The sequence below is a fragment of the Pseudorca crassidens genome, chromosome 18 (genome assembly GCF_039906515.1).
Source record: "Pseudorca crassidens isolate mPseCra1 chromosome 18, mPseCra1.hap1, whole genome shotgun sequence".
Taxonomy (NCBI): Eukaryota; Metazoa; Chordata; class Mammalia; order Artiodactyla; family Delphinidae; genus Pseudorca; species Pseudorca crassidens.
In genome coordinates this window covers 61,519,785-61,539,171 of record NC_090313.1, presented here as the reverse complement: position 1 = coordinate 61,539,171, position 19,387 = coordinate 61,519,785, and the positions used below count along the sequence as shown (strand labels likewise).

Here is a 19,387-nt window from a genome sequence, read left to right as displayed (position 1 = left end):
TCTAGGCCTGAAGGAATATAATGCCATCGAAAATCATTTTTCAATGGCAATTAGTAGCACATAGTCAAAGATAAGCAGGTACAAGGAAACAAGGCACCCTGAATAAGAACCTGCAAAAAAGACAGCAAAAAACAACTACTAAATATCAGATATTAGAATTACCAGATACCACTTATAAGATGGCTGTACTTATTATGTTTGAAAAAATAAAAAATGAGCTTGAAGATACCTGAAGAGGTCACAGAAGACTTGAAAGAGAACCAAATAAACAATATAATTATCAAAATGAAAAAATCAGTGGACAAGTTTTGCAGCAGTTTGAACACAGCAAGAGAAAATTAATAAACTGGAAGGTAGATCAGAAGAAATTATCTGGAATGTCGCACAAAGAGACAATAGGGTAGAAAAATACAGATGAAAGGCGTATATACTGTATTATTCCATTTATGTTAAGTTCAAAACCAAGAAAGACTAAATCCTGTTATCCAGGATGTATATGTGGGGGGCTTTTGGGGTGATCATAAGATTGTATTTCTTGACCTGAGTGGTAGTACATGGATGTGTACTTTGCAATTATTTATAAAACTGTGTATATACAGTTTAAGAACTTTTCTGAATATGTATTATACTGCACAATAAGTAATATAACAAAGATTCAAAAAATTAACTTGGAGATCATTTTATAGATAAGGAAATTAAGGTTCAGAGAAGTTAAATGACCTTACAGTCTGTCTAATTTCAATCTGTTTTTTTTTTCTCTTACTCTTAGCAGCCTTTTCTCTGTTGTTTATTAAAAACCTATCTTCTAGCTATTATAACTGAATCCATTTAAATTTCATCTTGTTGCTTTGAGGTAGAATGTAGTTAAACTTTCCAAATGTATTCTTTTATAAAATGAGTTTTGTGGAATAGGGAAGTTGATTAGCTTTTGCATATGAAGTTTTAGTTTCCATTTGTGGAAGTGTGTAATATATATATTTTCATATAAGAATAGATGTTTTGAAAGTTGGTTATGTTTCTTTTTATTTTCAGAAGGAGAAGTCTTTACCTGGGGTCACAATGGTTACAGTCAGCTGGGCAATGGGACAACTAATCATGGTCTAGTGCCCTGTCATATCTCTACTAATTTGTCAAACAAACAAGTCATTGAAGTGGCCTGTGGGTCTTACCATTCTTTGGTGCTAACATCTGATGGAGAGGTGAGAATAGTCAGCATAAATCCCACTGATCATAAGATTTCAATAAGATTTTAATTTCAGTACATTATATAGATTCCTGTAGCAGTCCTGGAAATATGATCATTTGATTAAAATAACCACCTACCTCAAATTCAGTCTTACTCTTGTTAGCAGTTCATAGTCATGGTGTTTATATTATGAAGTGTGCCTGTATGTAGTAAGGATTTCTATAACTGCAAAATTTAAAAGGATGTATTGTTACTTCTATGTTGCTATACTCAAGGGGATTATTTGCAAAAAGAAAAATCCCCAAATGCTGGAAAATATGGCTGAAGCAAAGTAGATATTTTTATAAGGATTATATGATATTTGATTATAATCATTGCTGTTTGTGTAGGTAATGCCAGTAACCAAATTTTATAAAGTAATATGCTTTGGGACTTCCTGGGCGGTCCAGTGGTTAAGACTTTGCCTTCCAATGCAGCGGGTGCGGGTTTGATCCCTGGTTAGGGAGCTAAGATCCCACGTGCCTCGTGGCCAAAAAACCAAAACATAAAACAGAAGCAGTATTGTAACAAATTCAATGAAGACTTTAAAAATGGTCCACATCAAAAAAATCTTAAAAAAAAAATAAAGTAATACATTTTGTAAGAATGCATTCTATGGAAACTTCCCTGCCTGTGTTGTGAGCATTTATGGTTATCAAGCACTTTGAGGGCAAAGATGAGGCACCGTAAGTGCCAATTGAGACACTTTATATATTAGTATGTTTCATTTATTGATCTCTTCTTTCAAATAGGTATTTGCCTGGGGTTATAATAACTCCGGGCAGGTAGGGTCTGGGTCAACAGCTAATCAGCCGATCCCTCGAAGAGTCACTGGCTGCTTACAGAATAAAGTAGTTGTGAACATAGCCTGTGGACAGATGTGCTCGATGGCAGTGGTGAACACTGGGGAGGTAAGAAAGTTATTTTCTGTGTCGCTTAAAAAAGCCTGTCTACCTTCTCAGTGTCATACTGACATGGAATGCTTCTGTTCATCTTTCGTGGGCATTGAGTCTCTCATCTTCTCTCAGGTCTATGTCTGGGGTTACAATGGAAACGGGCAGCTGGGACTCGGCAGCAGCGGCAACCAGCCAACCCCCTGTAGGGTAGCAGCTTTGCAAGGCATTCGTGTCCAGCGGGTATGTCCACTGTTGCTTCACATGCTGCCTGTTTTTAAGGCTACAGGGGCAAGGATACCAATGTACTTAAAAACTCAGTTGTCTTAGCAGGATGAAAAGGTAAGCTGCTTGGCTATCTTGACTGAAGTAAAGGTTAAAGCTCTTTTCCTGAATTTAGTTGTAGATGTTTATCAGAAAATTTGTATTTCCAGTGCACTCTCATACATAGCTGTTGGGATGTAAATTTTTATCATCTTTTCCAAGGAAACTTTGGCAGTATGTATCAAGAGCCTTAAAAATATTCACACCCTTTGGTCTGTAATTCTACTTAAATTTAGGGCATTATCCTAAGGAACCAAAGAGAAAGTGACTTGCAGAAGGTGTAGTAAAGATATAGCAAAAAAAAAAAGAAAAAATTGATAACAAATAATAGCAGCACAATTTACCTAACCAAACAGTAAGTTAATGGTTAAATAAATTAATATCAAGACTAAATTTATATTAACAGAGATGATGCTTACAAAGGATTTTTAATGGTAGGGAAATAATGCTATATGCAATGTTAAGTAAAAAGAAAGATACAGGACTACTTATACAGATATGATCACTTTTTTAAAAAGCTATCAGTGCATATCTCTATATTTATATATAAATAGAAAAAAATCCTGATCTTGAGATGACTTTCATAATTATACTTTCCTATATTTTTTTCACATTGAACATCTTTTACTTTTATAATAAAAGGAGAAAATAATTCTTAAAAAATAGAAGTGTCTATTTCTTATTCACTTCACACCCCTTGATCTCTGTGAGCATAATGAATGCCGTATTAAAGGTGAATAAACTGGACTCTTTGTCACTGAAGGACTCATGTTGATCTCACTGCAGTTTTCACCACACACGGGGCCTAAGCTAGATCTGGAGGGATGTTGGTTAACCTAATGCCTGCCTTTCTGGCAGACTGCCTCTTCCCTTTTTTATTTTTCATTTTTTGAATCTTAACCTATCTTGTGAAACATGTTTCTTTCTGTTTTCAAGCCTGAGTGGATTTGGTTTTTCTCTTTCCAGGTTGCCTGTGGCTATGCACACACGTTAGTATTAACAGATGAAGGTCAAGTGTATGCTTGGGGCGCAAATTCTTACGGCCAGTTGGGCACTGGCAATAAAAGTAACCAGTCCTACCCTAGTCCTGTTGTTGTGGAAAAGGACAGGTAATATGTGCATTTTCAAAATAAGTTCAGTGTTCTTTCGTGATTAAACTAAACTTAGGCATTGTATAGAATTATGGGCAATTGACTGCTAGTATTAGAATATTTTTGAACAAGACCATTCATTCCTTTTTAAAACTGGCTTTAGAATTTTGGGGCAAGTTGATTGATGTTAAATATTTTGTTTCCACATACCCGTATTTCATCTATACCTCCAATAGCTACTTTACACAAACTACAATGACTAAACCTCCAACAGCTTTTCCGCATTATTCTTCTCGCTCAAAAAAGACCTTTCCCCCCGCATTCTCATTGTTTTCTATTTCACATTCTTAAGAAGAAGTTGATAACGTTGGAGGTCTATCTTCTATGGTTTAGGAAGATGAAAGTATCTCAGATGGGGGCCGCTACTTATAAAATTTGCCAGTTGAAAAGAATAGGGCTGTTTCATTACTTCAACTCCCAGGCTATCACTGTGAAGCAGAGCAAAATGGTTAAAAAATTAAAACTGAGTTGTGTGCACTTGTTTGCAAGGTTGTATTAAGTGAGTAGCATATCCAGAGTTTTCCCCCAGATTATCCTACTATTTTTGAAGGTCTCTTGAAATTTCTCAAACATGGCTATATCACTGCCTTTTCACTCTTCATTGCTTGACACAGGAGCACAGAACAAGAACATTTTATTATCTGTTCTATTAGGCCAGGGTTGAAATCATTGTGGAAATTAATATTGCTGTTTTCATTTTTATTTTACATATTAATTTTTGCTATATCTGATTTTAAGTAAATATATGGATAAATTATTTTGCATTTGTAGCAGTTCCTTTATATGTTTCTACTGGAATATTAGCAATGAAAATGAAGAACCAAATGGTCATTTTCAGCTCCCTTGATTTTCATTTGAGTATTGTGAACCTGGCTGCTTTTATTTAACCTATGTTAAATTGGTTAAAGAACCTTTTTTCCCCCCATATCTTACAGTAAGACCCTAGACTCCTTAAGAATTGGGGAAGAGGAAAGGTAATGAAGGTCACGAGCTGGCAGGCACACAGGAGATGCAAGCAGCCATGTTACTTTCATTTCTCTTAAAGGTGGTTCAGAGCCGCTCAGTAAAAAGAGAAGAGACAGTCTTGAGGCTTTGAATAATCACAAAAATGCCTCCAGCTAGCAAATCCACTCAGTGGGGACTTTTGGTATTTAGACAAAATAGCGAAGAAGTGTTAAAGGATCAGAGGTAACATGGGTATAAAAACGGACTGTCTGTATGGCGCTTTACCATTTTTCTCGTGCTGCCACATTTAAAATAAACTGAACTCCTCTATCTGGACTCACAGAGTCCGCTGCCGTCTGCCCACCAGCGACGCGCCCCACCTTGCGCCGCTGGTCCTGACAGCCCCAGAGTGAGTGCTAGGTCTTCTGACTGTGGTCACACTGGGACAGACAGACTGTAGGGCGGCTCAGTGGGAAAGAGCAAAAGAGGCAGAGAAGCAGGGCCCGGAAGTTATGTGAGTGTCAGGGCACGTGGCACTGGAGAGTTATCTATTGCTTTCTGTCTTTTTCAAAAACTTCATAACTCAAAACATTTCTTTGAATTATATATGTAAAAAAAAGTAGAAATAGCTAAATACTTGCACACTTGGTCTTGTCCACGTAAACACGATTTTGGCTACAGATGTCAGGGGTGCGTGTTTTGAATGAGATGCTCCCGCTTTTCTCAGTTTTCCGTGCTTGAATTTCAGGTGGTGGTTGCTGAGCTTGCAGGCTCCCCATCGCACAAATATTGCAAGGGAGGAACCTATGGGTTTGCTGGGACTTGTTCGGCACCTACCCGCCCTTTTCAGTGACTGAAACTTTGCAGATATGTTATGACTTATCTCTCGGGAACTCCTGACTCTTGGGGCCCATCACGGGGAGGCTTGGCTAATCAGAACGAACAGCATTGAACTTGGGGCGGGGTGGGTCGTCAGGTCTTGGTTACGTGTTCACAGAAGCAGAAAGGGGAAATTTGTCTATGTGGAATTATTTGCTCAAACAGCAACCCAAGAAAAACCTGATTAAGTCTATTTATGGTGAGGAATGCTAACACTGTTTATGTTCACATAGAAGTGATTTTAATAATTAAAATGATTCTCTTCTCTAACCCAGTCATTCCCAGTCTTTCTGAATTTTCAGTACTTTGATTTACCAGCATGTCTTTAAAGTTCCCTAAAAACACAGCTTAAGTTAGATTGATCTAAAACTAACTTTGCCTTGAATTTTTGTGTATTTTGTGACTCTTGAGGTCATTATTATGTGTTGGCCTCGTACAGAACCAGGATTGGGAAACAGTGCTCTGGTCTTCTTATAATCATGATTTCTTCTCCATTATTCTCCTCCCTCACAAATTACCTTTTTTCTTTCCTCGTTTTCTGTTTTGCATTCTGTCTCACTCTCTGCTGTTTCATGTCTAGTGCTTCTCAGACATTAAGCTGTGCCATTGTTGCAGATCATTCCGTTGAGGTGACACCAAACCTATTTATTATGAACATATAGTAATTTTTTCCATTAAGAATGGCTACAAAATAAAGTGTGAAATATGCCAGACATCCTGACAGTAAAGGTTAGCTCAGTTTATAGTCATTGTCTGTTGCATGTATGACTGGAAAATCTGAACTTCCACATTTGCTTCTTGGTGTGAATCAGATGTAAGGACAGATGACCTCAGGCAAAGGCAGGGCGCCTTGGCTGATGGTCGAGTCCCAAGCTGAGACCTGAAGCTTCCCTCTAAACCTTCTCCATTCTCGGTTGCTCTAGCAGCTGCTGCAGTCAGCCAAGCCTCAGCCCCACCCCTGACTTCCCACATGGCACTGGCTGCTCCAGGTAAATGCCCCAAGGCCAATCTCAGGGAGGGCCAGCTTTCCCAGCTTTTCTGCGTCCTTAACCCCTGTGCTGTGGAAGCAGTGTCCCACCTCCTTTAATGAATGGCAAAGGCTGTTCCCCTCTCCCGGAGGCTAATGGTAAACATTTCAGAAGTGAATGTGGGAATGAAGTTATTTTGATTTCCTGATGTTGAGTAGTTTAGCATAGAAGGACACAATTGTGTTCCAATCAGTTACATTTTTCATGGAACGTTATCAGGGAAAAGAGAGGCTGTCATTGTAAGTGGTCTCCCAAAGTGTGAAAGAACATTCCTGACCAAGGACTTTGTGCATAATGACATTGAGGGGCAGTGAGTACATCTGTTGATTGGAACAGAGAGTGTGTGGGCAAAGGTGATTTGAGAGAACGCTGGACATAGATGGAAGGCAAATTAGGGAATGCCTTAAGGTCATGTGTCTGGATTTTTGTCTTATGGGAAGTCAATGAAGGTTTGAATGTAGTGATGAGAATGGTGTTTCAAGAGGATCATTAACCTGCCAGCATTGTGCGATTTAGGTCGGAGGCAGGGAGACCGAAGAGTTGTGTTGGTCCAGGTATGGGTGCTTGATGAGGGTGTGGCAAATGGGAGGCGCTACAAAGAAAGAATTGCTGTTATTCGTTAAGCGGATGTTCTGAAGAAAGAGATACATGAGGAGGGAGAAGTAAAAGATGACCCTGAAGTTCTGAGCCTAAGTCAGTGAGGATGCTGGTACCATTGCCCGAGACAGAATCAAGATGGTACTTCACTTGGGGAAATAGTTTATTTTCTTTAATTCTGTATGGTGGCTTAGTCTGAGAGAAAATAATTATTTTCAACTCAACAAAACAGTGGTTTCCACTAGGAAGTGTTCTGAGAACTACCTGCCTATCAATCGTGAACTTACTGAAATAGGGTCTAACATGTGGTTGATCCCAGAAAACTGCTCTCTTGGGTTCCGGATGATATAGTCCGGTGAGTCAGAACCACTGCACTTACTGTTTGCAGTGTGAGTTGGGGTGACCCACAGCAGGCTTCATTTAACCCTAAAATTGGTAAAGTTTTGATGAAAATATTTATTGACCCTGGGTTGAGATGGCCCAAATCTTTCTGATCTGCTTTAGTAAGTAATGTTTTAAGAAAACAATTAAATCACTTTTTTTTTTCGTCTTTGTTTTTGGTCTCTGCTCTCTTGGATTGTATTAATACTTGAATTTCAGAACAGGATGGTACATATTTTTCTGGGCCTACTGGCTAGAAGTGGTAACAAGCAGACCTTCCATAAGTGCCACTGAGGCATAGCTTACATATAAATAACTGTTGGGTGCCTGACAGTTGAGACGCTTAGGTGTCTTAAGTCTTGTTTTTGTTTTTACTCAGTTAGACCTAAGGGAAGAAAAAGTCACCTTGTTTCTTCTCCTGTTTACCGTGTTTACTTGGTGTGTGTTTGTGGACCTAGAATTACAGAGATTGCGGCCTGCCACTCTACCCACACGTCTGCAGCCAAGACGCAGGGAGGGCACGTGTACATGTGGGGCCAGTGCCGGGGCCAGTCGGTGACCTTGCCTCACCTCACCCACTTCTCCTCCACCGACGACGTGTTCGCCTGCTTCGCCACGCCCGCCGTCACCTGGCGCCTCCTGTCCGTGGGTGAGCTGATTGCTGTCCATCGGGGTGGTGGCCTGAAAGCTAGAACGAGAACTTCTGGTGTTTTCATTTTTTGATAGTGAGGACTTTGTTCAGTGCAGTATCAGGCAATTTATTTCCCTCTAATGAGCTCCTGTGAAAGGGAACTCATTGGATCGATTCATTTTTCTCAAAAGTATTAGAAATCAGTATCTCATACTAAATTAAAAGTCCTTTGGATTGCTTTCTGATGGGATTGGGAAACTATAGCTTTTATTTTTAGCTGGTATATTTACTCAGACTTTCAGAAATTTTATTTAGTGTGGTGGTTTGGGACTGTAGTTGTTTTGCCAGATTTATAAGCAGATGTGTCTGAGGTTCTTATCCTTAATGATTGCAGCAGCGGGAATCTGTATTTAGGAAAACAGCGCATAGCTCAGTGGGGCAGTTATTTGGGGAACTGGTGTTTTCGTGTCAGCAGAGCCGTGCTGGGCCTGCATCCTCTTTAGAAAGCGCTGGTGTCGCCCCCCGCCCCCCAGAACCTGACGGCCACCTCACCGTGGCTGAGTCCCTGAAGAGAGAATTTGACAATCCCAGCACCGCAGACCTGAGATTTCTGGTGGATGGAAAGTACATTTATGCGCATAAAGTCCTTCTCAAAATTAGGTAAGGAATCATTTATTCCAAGAATTGAAATAAATATGTTTGTTATTTTCTAGTTCCAAGGAACTATGTTAGGCACGTCTGTGATTCTGAAAAAAGGTAAGGCTCTTTTTGCTCTTATGAGCGTGCCGTGCAGTGGGGTAAACACATTATACGTGGCATTTCTTCTGTATTCTCTGTTTTCTTTTTTTTAATATATATCTTTATTGGAGTATAATTGCTTTACAATGGTGTGTTAGTTTCTGCTGTACAACAAAGTGAATCAGCTATATGTATACGTGGTTCTGGAGGCTAGAAATTCAAGATCAGGGTTGTTCATAGAATGAGTTCTTTCTGAGAGCTCTGAAGAAGAATCTGTTGCATGCCTCTGTCCCAGCTTCTGGTGGTTTGCTGGTAGTCTTTGGCAGCCCTTGGCTTGTGGCAACATAACTCCAGTCTTCACACGGCATTCTCCCTGTGTCCAAATCCCCCCTTTTGTAAGGATACCAGTCAGATTGGATTAGGGTCCACCCTAATGACCTCCTTTTAACTCAATTACCTCTGTAAAGGTCCTTTCTCCAAATACTGTTATAGTGCGGTTAGGACTCCAGCCTATGAATTTTGGGGATACAATTCAACTCATAACACGAGGAGAAGAAACAAAATTACTCAGAGTTTATGAAAATAAACCTACCTGATTTCTATAAGTGCTGCTCCGCGGACGTGGTGTGGGAGGGCCCCTGGGAGTTCGTGGCCGCAGAGGCAGCCGCCCCGCAGCAGGTTAGCATTTGTAGCCTCGTCGAATAAACGACTGCGGACTTCCGGCCGGCAGGGGAAGCGAGGGGCCCAGGCAAGGACATGAAGTTGCGTGGTGCTGTGTTTTTCCTTTCTCCGTGTTAGTTGTTTCCTCTTTAACCGCCACGAGCACACACTCCTCAGGAAGGTCATGGGCTCTTGCGCAGAAGCCAGGACCTGATATGCTTCTTTCTTCCTTCAGGTGTGAGCACTTTCGCTCTTCGTTGGAAGACAGTGAGGATGATATTGTAGAAATGAGTGAATTTTCATATCCTGTTTACCGAGCCTTCCTGGAGTACCTGTACACAGACAGCATCAGCCTGTCCCCCGAGGAGGCTGTAGGTAATTGCCACCAGACTTGACCAAGAGATTGGCAGAAAGGTGCTTCGTGTAGAGCCTAAAAGGAAGTGGCTGTGAGGGTAATCACAGAAGCAGTTCTCCTTTTGTGTGTTGAACCCAAATGCTTTTCCCTTGTTCCCACTTCACACAAAGGTTGACTGGATGGATAAAATGAGATATGGATGAATTATGAAACCATCAGCACTGTGGGACAGGTGCCATTCTTCCTGAATTACTAGATACTGTACACGACTTTTTAGCTCCCACACAGCTGCTGCCTTCAAGATATTTACATTATAAAAATGATAAAATGCATGTAACAGACAGCCCTGCTGGTCTCCGTAACTGTGACTGTCCCTTCGGGACGGCCCACTGTGATCTGGTGCATCATTGCACCTCAGGGTTACTGACGGCAGGAAAGCAGCACAGGGCGTCCAGCGGGCACAAGGTGAAAACATACTAAATTTCAGTTTACAGCTGTCAGCTATGTTGTTGGCCCATGGGACAGAAGAATTAAGGAGTTACTTCTGTAAGGAACTGAAGAAAGAGTTCAGCTCTCAAATCTTTCAATTAAATATTCATTTTACACGTATAAATCCAATAACACTTTTTACCAGATCAGCATTTAATTTTCCTCAGGTAAACAAAAGTCTGATTTCTTAAGTTTTATAGTTTTCCTTCCTTTCTCCCACACTACCTGAGCGCCCGGGGCCCACTATGTGCTGTGCTCCCCTCTGCATCTATGAATGAGACAGACCGACGCCCTGCTCCTGTGGAGCTGCTGCTGGGAGGAGGGAGGCCAGCCCTAAACAAAGAAATAAAAGCAGTCAGTTGGGAGGTCAGGGAAGGCCTCTGTGAGGACATGTGCTGAGCAGAGAGCTGGGGGAAGCATGCAAACGCCCAGGTGAAGAGTGTTCTAAACAAGGGAGACAGCAGGTGCAAGGGTCTGAGACAAGAACACAGGTAGCACATGGAGGAGGGGGGAGGGGGAGGGGAGGAGGAAGAGTGGGGAGGGGGAAGGCCCGAGTGGTTTGGAGGGAGAGAATGAGACCGGCAGTCGGAGGAATTGAGGCCAGGCAGCTGGATCTGGGCAAGACCAGGTACAACCTTGGAGGCCACCGTGAAGGGCTCGAGTTTTATTCTTGGCGTGATGGACAGCCTTGGAAGGTTTTGAGCACGAGGGTTGCGTTATTTAGGATTTGCTTTAGCAGTAAAATGAAAAAAGGAAGTGGCTTAAACAAGACAGTTTCTCTCTCTCTGTCACACAGGGATACAGTGCAAGGCATCCTTACATGTGGCCCCTGAACTCATGTCCAAGACCACATGTGCATTACACGCAGCAGGATGGAGGAAGGGACAGTGACAAGGGACAAAGGGCAAATCCCAGTGTTGGTTAAGGAAGTCCCACTTCTTTTAAACCATGGACCAGAGATAACCAAGGCCTTAACTCAGCTGCACAGGAAGTTGGGGGAGGTGGTTATTTCTAGATGGTCATGGCTCAGCCACGTAGTCTACGATTTTGGAAGAAAGGGAGAATGGGTTTCTGCACATATGAAGGGAGAGGCACCAGCAGCTTATACTCCAGGGGTGAGAGGATTTGTTTTTAAAAGATCAGTAACTGTAATGGTTGAGGTTTAAGATGGTGGTGCCCTGGGTTAGGGTGGTCTAGCAGTGGAGGTGTTGAAAGAGATCCGATTCTGAATATATCTTAAATAGGGAGCTGACAGGATTTGTTGGTGGATGGGATGTGGGTTTTGAGGGCAAAAGAGAGAAGGATGATTGCTCTGAGGTATTTGGCTTGAGTGTGGAGAGCACCAGGTTTTGCTCTTGAGTTTGAAAAATCAAAGGAGTTTGAGCTGCTTTTCAGATGTCTGCGTGGCAGGTTTTTTTTTATGGGCCCGCCCCTAACATTTGCAGGGCCCTGGGTAAGAGTCTAAATGGAGGCCTGTGCACCATTTGTCTAAAAATTTAAAGTTATATGTCAAGCTAAAAAATTTCAGATAAAATATGTTCAATCCTCATACCTTGAAAAATATACCTTATCAAGAACTGAAAGGCCAGGTAGGAGTTTCAGCTGGAATTTAGAGTTGTAGGACTTGTGGAGTTCTGTGCTGGGACACAGTGGCACAGGAAGGACAGGCCTCTGGCCTCCAGCTCAGGACCTGCCCTCTTTCTTTACCCACCACCGGTTACATCCTGCATCCCAGGGGTGTGTGGGCACCCAGCCTGCATGTCCGTGCTCCAGTCCACCCCCCCGGCCACCCCTGGGCGCTGGGGGCCTGCACGTGGTCTGCAGGGGAGGAAATACCGACATATGTGGCTTCAGGGCTGATTATTCAGGGAACCCGAGGGTCCCAGGAGCACAAAGTGTGGTCTAGGAGTGGGCACTTGGCTCCTTGGCCAGCCTGTGGAGAGGGGGGTGCCTAGAACGGGTGCAGAGCTGGGCCCCCTGGAGTGGAGGCTCAGGGCAGTACCTGTGAGTACACGCATATGGGAGTCTGATGGCTCGGAGTGTGTGGGGCTGTTGATGTGAATTTGGGAGTTGTTGAGAACTGACCAGAAACAATCGGGCCATTCACGACTCTCAAGATTTCAAAAGATTTCAGAGGGCCGTAGGCCTTTCTTCTATAATTTTGATAATATTTGTCATGTTATAGTGAAAGCAAGTTTCTACCAAACTTAGTAGAAATTTCTACCAAATTCTACCACATGTACAAAACTTATTAGCAGATATAAAAACAGTTAATGTTGTGAGGTTGATGAAATCCTGGCTCTCTGTCCTTTGGGCCCTCTATGAAGTACCTTCCGTGAAAGGTTATTGTAAAGTAACCTTTACGTGAAGTAAACGTGACAATATTCTAGAATCAGGATTCAGCTAGCCTTTGGATCAGGTGGCAACCAGGACTGAATTAGACCCAGCGAATGTACCACTCCAAGGGTGCAGTAGGACTGCTGAGCCCATGGTGCTTGAACCCCAATCACACAGGGGCCAAAAGCACCCTCACAGTATCTCTATCCAAGCCACATAACCTGAGTGCCACTCATTTCACCAGTGACGAAGTGTTTGTAGCATTCTTTATGCTAATTAACACGTCCTCTAATGAAGATTTAGGTAGCCATAACTGAAGCCCCTGACAAGGGCCTTTCAAATGCAAACTGACCAACCATTCTTTTTTTTTTTTTTTTTGCGGTACGCGGGCCTCTCACTGTTGTGGCCTCTCCCGTTGGGGAGCACAGGCTCCGGACGTGTAGGCTCAGCAGCCATGGCTCATGGGCCCAGCCGCTCCGTGGCATGTGGGATCTTCCCAGACCGGGGCACGAACCCATGTCCCCTGCATCGGCAGGTGGACTCTCAACCACTGCGCCACCAGGGAAGCCCTTGGCCAACCATTCTTGATTGGAGTGCTTCATAGTATCCCTTGGGGTAGATTAAAATTAACTTAACCATCTAAATCACTCTATGTTGAGTTATTGGAAAGCAGATGACAGATAATATAACAGGAATCATCAGTTTTTACAGATGGTATTTAAAACTGAGGGGCTGGAGATCATTTAGGGAAATAAGTGAAATAAGAGTCTGAATATTGAACTCTGGGGCATTCAGATATGTGGAAGTCAGGAAAAATGGTCCAGCCAGGAGACTGAAGAGTAACTAATGAAGGAAGGCATTTCAAGAAGGGGAGCATCCTTAACCCCATCAAATTCTGTGTAAATGTTGAGTAAGATGAAATCAGAGGAGAGCCCCTTGGATTTGGCACCATGGGAGCCATTAGTGACAATCACAGGTGTGGTGTCAGGGAGCAGAGGGGTTGGGCTTCTGCTTAAGGTGAGGATAGGAGGTGAGAGAACAGAGGCAGAAAACAGAGACCTCTCTCCCCAGGAGGCTCGCTCAGGAGAGGAACAGAGAAATGGGGCAGGGTCGCAGGAGGCCTGAAAGGCATTTCTTTTCTTTTTGAAGAAGATGGGCACTATTACAGCACGTGTGAATGCTGCTGGAGAAGATGTTGATAATTCAGGGGGAGGGCTAACTAGAGCATTTCTAAGGAAAAGACTAGGGCCATTTTCACTTGCTCCTGTTTTTCCATAGCTGCTTGTTTGTGTATTGCACTCGCTCAGTGCAGCTGCGTTCTCAGGTAGAGCCACATGCTCAGAGTAAGCCCAAGTCTCTGTTTCCACAGCCCTTCACTGAGGATTATATTCAAAATCATCTCTGACAGGCTGAGTGAGTTTAAATCAGGGTGCCTGAGATCACTCCCCTAAGAAACATCTCTTTCCACCAGGATTGCTAGATTTGGCTACATTTTATAGAGAAAATCGTTTGAAAAAACTCTGCCAACAAACTATCAAGCAAGGAATCTGTGAGGAGAATGCCATCGCGCTGCTCTCGGCCGCCGTGAAGTATGACGCTCAGGTAAGAAGAGCATCCTTTTTCAAGGAGCTCACCTTCTGGAAGAAATGGTTAGCTGTCTACTTCATGCCTTAAACTAAAAGAAAGTCTAAGTAAATTAAAGATCTGAGGTATACAAATAAAGTACCAGAAAAAATATAAGGGAATGTTTATATAAAGTTAGGGTGGACCTCAAGGGCAGAAACCATAAAAGAAAGGATTGATCTGATCTCGAAAAAACAAAAATGTTTATACACAAAAAAATAAACAGAAAAAACCAAAGTAAGTGATACTCTGGGGAAAATATTTGTAATATCACGAAGCAAGTTCACCATAGTTAAATACATAATTCTTAAAAAAAAACAAAAAGAAAACATGAGCAGTTTGATGGAAGAAAATGGACCAAATGGATTTATGAACAAATGAAAAATATAAATGAAAATAAGGTATAATTTTTCAAGTGTCAAACCAGGGAGTCTATTTTTAGAAATCGTATAGGCTCAGGATAATGGGTGTTCTAAACTGCTGAGGAGAATGCAAATTCGTATAATCAGTCTGGGGGTCTGTTTGGTAAAATATGTGTTAAAAGCTTTAAAAATGTAATTCTTTAAGGAATTCAGTTATAGAAACTTATCTTAAGGAAGTAACCATGGATTCAGACAAAGTTTTATCTTCAAAGATGTTTCCTGCAGTGTTGTTTATAATTTTTAAAAATTGGAAAAAGTCAGTGTGAACAGGAAAGGATTGTTTAAACTAAAAAATGTTAATACTATTCAACATATATCATTGACTGAAGAACTGTGCTCCTATTTTTTAATAAGTATATTTATTTTTATTTTTTAAATAAAAATAGTAAAAAAAATTTTTTTAAGTATAAATAGCTGAATTTAAAAAGACCAAAATTTATTATCTACATAGGAAAAAAGACTGAAAAATACAGTCAGTGGTTATCTTTGAATGGTGGGATTGTGGATGATTTTTATTTCCTTATCTTTGCTTGTTTTTCCTGAAGTTTCTGCAGTGACCATGTATTGTTTTGATAATAAAGAAAGGAAAGAAAACTTGTCTTAGAGTTAAATCTTTAGGAAACAGGCCATACTTTTTGGAGTCGATTTCCTTAAGGATATCCTTTCCTTTGGTCAGAAAACAGGGACATTTTAGTCGTGGGCAGAAAAAAGGTTATAACTTCTTTTCTGCTTATATAAGTAATAGTGTGCTTATTAAAGAAAATTTGTAAAATACAAAAAGTAGGAGGAAGGAAATGACTCCTCAACCAGAGGACACTAACATTTTCATACAGCTCCTTCTGATTTTTTCCTAGGTTATGTATTGCGTTGGCCCAAAAGTTTGTTTGGGTTTTTCTGTAACATCCTATGGAAAAACCAGAACGAACCTTTTGGCCAACCTAATATATATTTCTAAATACTAGATTTTTTTCACTTAACATTTAAAAAAATCTTACCCACCTTGAAGCATTGACATTTACAAGCATAGTGAATGTTTGTCTTTCATCAAGGTAATAATACTTTGCGCACTTACAATAGGCAGAAGGCTTCATGGCCAGACAATAACTGTGCTTTTTCACGAGTTTGTTAAAGTCATGCTGATAATACTGGACTCTGGTGGGCTGCCTCAGATGATGAGATTGTGGGCATATAGTGTTTCCATCTGAACTAGAATTAATGTCCAAGACTTTTTCATATTCCCTGTTTATGTGAATTATTTGTATGGTTACCATTCAGCCCTGTTTTCTAGAAAGCAGGCTCCCTGAGCAAATGGCAAGGACTTTGTTTTGCTCACAACCATATCCCTAGTGCCTAGGATAGTGCCTGACACATAGTATGTGCTCATTAAATATTTGTTTAATGAATGTCCAACTTTGCCTGTAGAGGCACTGTATTTTACTACAGGCTGTCTGTGTGTGGTACCCTGAATTAGTGTAATAGACCACAAGTAAAATAGACTCAATGTATACTTAATATAAAAGTTTTTATAAATAAAGAACAGTATATTTGAGTTGATTAGTATTGTTACTTGCTGACTCTAATAAGCAAGAAATGGACCTTTTCAGCAAATTATCCCTCATGCTTGACTACACTTAATACGTAATTAATACACACCAGGGATTATTTGAAGCACAGTTCATATCTCGTTTAGTTCTCAAAAGAACCTTGTTAAGAATATATGTATTATTATTATTTGTTCCAGTTTACAAATGAGGAAGCTGAATCTCAGAGAGATTAAGTAAATTCTTAGTAAGCTAATAATTGTAAAGCTGGAATGCAATCCAGTATTGGACAGATTTCAAAACCACACATTTCACTACAATTCTCTATTGCCCCCATATTTTAAAATCAGCAATGTTTATTCATTGATTCAACAAATATTCCCTGAGTGCCCATTAAGTGCCTGGCGTGGTTCTAGACACTAAGGGTACATGAAGTGAACAAAACAGACCAAAATCTCTGCCCTCCTGGAACTTTCTGGTGAGGGCAATAGATGACGAATACAATACATGGTCTGTTAGGTGGTGATAAGTGATATAAAAAAGTAAGTTAGAGAAGGGCAGTGGGGCAGTGGGGGGCAGGCTGAGATTAAAGCTGAAGTTTTCAGTCGTGGTCTGGGACGGAAGGAAGGTCTCACTTAGAAGGAGACTCGAGCAAAGACGTTAAGGAGCATGGCAGGAGCTGCGTCAGGAGGGCAGCAGAGCCCCGGGTCTGAGGCATATCAGAGTCTCCGCAGGCTGGCCTGACTTCAGCTCTCATTTCTCTCAGACCAAAAAAGTGTCCAGCCACCTTATTTCTGATCTCAGGTTTGAAGATCTAATCAAGAGAATCCCTACAGTACTGTTTTTTGGCTTGGTGTACATTACAGTAAGCCAGAAATCACCACTCTGTGGAGTTTCTCTTAGCAGAAAGTCGTGATTTCTTCAAAGCATTTTCCCACTTCAGATTATTGAAGCTATGTGTGATCTGATGAAATCTAATCATCCCAGCCTTTATCTTCTTGTAAAGGAGAAAGAGCAGTGGCCCGTTAATGACTGCAGAGAAGCATTTCCCAAGATGACTGTTTTATGGCTTAAGCTTTTCTCACAAACTCCTTACAGGTAAAACTACTTAAGCCCCTAGAAGAATATAAAAGAGGAGCGTTGGGCTCAACATAAAGAAAATCTTTTAAACAATTTACTCAGTGCATTCATGCAATAAATAAATATTTATTAAACAGACAAACGAGGAATGTCGTACTCTGCATAAATATTGAAAGTGGAATGAACAAAACATCTAGGCGCCTATCTGGGAAGAAAAAGTCTCATTTTCTGCATTGGTTAGTGTGGAGGCACTTGAATGCTCTACTCTGTTATTTAAATTTTTGCAAGCATAGATTCATATTAGCTATATAGCTTTACAGCTGTCCTTTAGGCATTGCTGTCCCATTGCCTTCTGCTGGCCGTCAAACCCTTTTTCCTTGCCTGTGTGTTTTAGGAGTTTTTGTGCTACGTTGCATTGCATTGGGATATGTGAATTTGTTAGAACAAATTTGTTCGTTTTATTTGTTAAATTTCTGTTGTCATTCCTAGGATTTAGAAGAATTCTGCTTCAGGTTTTGCATAAACCATTTGACTGTAGTAACACAGACGTCAGGCTTTGCAGAAATGGACCATGATCTCTTGAAGAACTTTATCAGCAAAGCAAGCAGAGTTGGAGCCTTTAAAAATTAATCCTCACCTGCAGGAAAGAATTTTTAGCATTTCCATTTTCCCTGCAAAAGCCAGAGAATAATTTCTCTTTAATAGTATTTATGATGAGCTACATTTGGCTGAATACTTAATGTTCTGTCAAAAGAAGGATGGTGGTCAGTCTTCCCCACCTTTTGAAATCCACAATCTAGAGAGAAGGCATTAAATGCTCTCTGATCAGATGGGACTAAGCTCAAGGGAATAAAGTTGAAATGTCTTACTATACTTACCGTTTCCTCTTTCGAGTCACTTAAGTTGGAGACTTTTGGTAGGTACATGGGTCTAAGTATATGCTATTCTGGCCAGATTTCCATATTCAACAGGCTGATACCACATAGATAGCTTGACAAGGAATGCTGTCACTACCACACCTGCAGCATTCAGCACAGTGTCTTGCATAGAGTAAGGCACTCAGCTTATACAAATCTTAATTATGCCCCGAGAACAGCTTTATTTGTGGGATACTGGATGAAGGAATAACTTTCACAAAACAAATTTAAAACGTCTGAGGCTCATATTCTTCTGTACATCGTTCTAAGAAATAGTGGCTAATTTAGAGCGTTAATTGGAATTCACAAAAGGCCTTAGCAATTAAATTGTCAAAGACCCAAGGGCTAATTTTAATTCTGTCTTTACTCTGAGTCATTAATTCCTCACACGGGGTTATCGAATAAGAAGTGTACTATCTTTGAATGAATGTTGTTTCTGGGCTCATTTGCCTTACATAATTGCACAATGTCCTTTACTTCTGTGTTAAGAGAGATTTGCCTCTGTAAGTAGAAATGATTTTGTTTTTCTTGTAGTTGACTTTTATGTCACTATAGAACAGGTCTTTTAACTTGGCACAGTGTAATTATAAAGTACTAGCCGAAAAGGAACTACGCTTACATTTCATGGACAGCACTAGTAAGAAAGAGATGAATTTATACTGTTTAGATCAAGTTACCCAACTACAAATGAGAAAATGGAACAGGATGTAGGATGTAGAGTCTCCTAACATGTACTTTCACAATATGATACTATGTAGGGAAACAAACCTCTTTTGGAAACCTTGTTCTGATGCTGAACCGTTTGATAATAAAGTGCTTATTTGCAGATAATAGAACAAATGTGTGTGTGTTTTCATTCTTCAGAAGCAGCAAGATTCTGTCAACCTTATGTCTCTTAGATGTACACAAATCCATTTGATATAAGCTTATTTTTTAAAGCAGTTACTCAGATAAGGCATCATAGCGAAGCCTACCCTAAAACGCAAATGGCTTCTAAACAACTAATTCTAATCAACTGTTCGTATAATTGCCCACGTTCTTTATTGGTGAGGTCACTTTTGAATCCTTAGTTTCTTTTTGTTTATCTGTTTTTGCAGACCTTGTCTGGTAGAGGCAGAGGAGTCTCGATGCCTCCAGTTCTAAATCAGAATCCCATTTTTGGAACTGTGTA

General features: G+C 40.8%; 1 protein-coding gene across 6 annotated transcripts in view; it reads left to right on the top strand.

Moving 5' to 3' along the window:
- RCBTB2 (RCC1 and BTB domain containing protein 2) overlaps positions 1–19,056 on the top strand; it is a 37,330-nt gene extending 18,274 nt beyond the window's left edge. For 5 of the 6 annotated variants that reach the window (XM_067713662.1, XM_067713660.1, XM_067713659.1 and 2 more), the window contains 9 exons: positions 1,033–1,199; positions 1,978–2,136; positions 2,254–2,361; positions 3,409–3,551; positions 7,882–8,072; positions 8,588–8,714; positions 9,688–9,827; positions 14,105–14,235; positions 17,789–19,056. In XM_067713662.1, the coding sequence (XP_067569763.1) occupies positions 1,033–1,199; positions 1,978–2,136; positions 2,254–2,361; positions 3,409–3,551; positions 7,882–8,072; positions 8,588–8,714; positions 9,688–9,827; positions 14,105–14,235; positions 17,789–17,929 (1,307 nt within the window). In that variant the 3' untranslated portion in view covers positions 17,930–19,056. Of the gene's footprint in view, positions 1–1,032; positions 1,200–1,977; positions 2,137–2,253; positions 2,362–3,408; positions 3,552–5,146; positions 6,407–7,881; positions 8,073–8,587; positions 8,715–9,687; positions 9,828–14,104; positions 14,236–17,788 lie in introns of those variants that run through there. The other variant, XM_067713664.1, reaches the window with a different exon arrangement.
- The last annotated feature ends 331 nt before the right edge of the window (positions 19,057–19,387 follow it).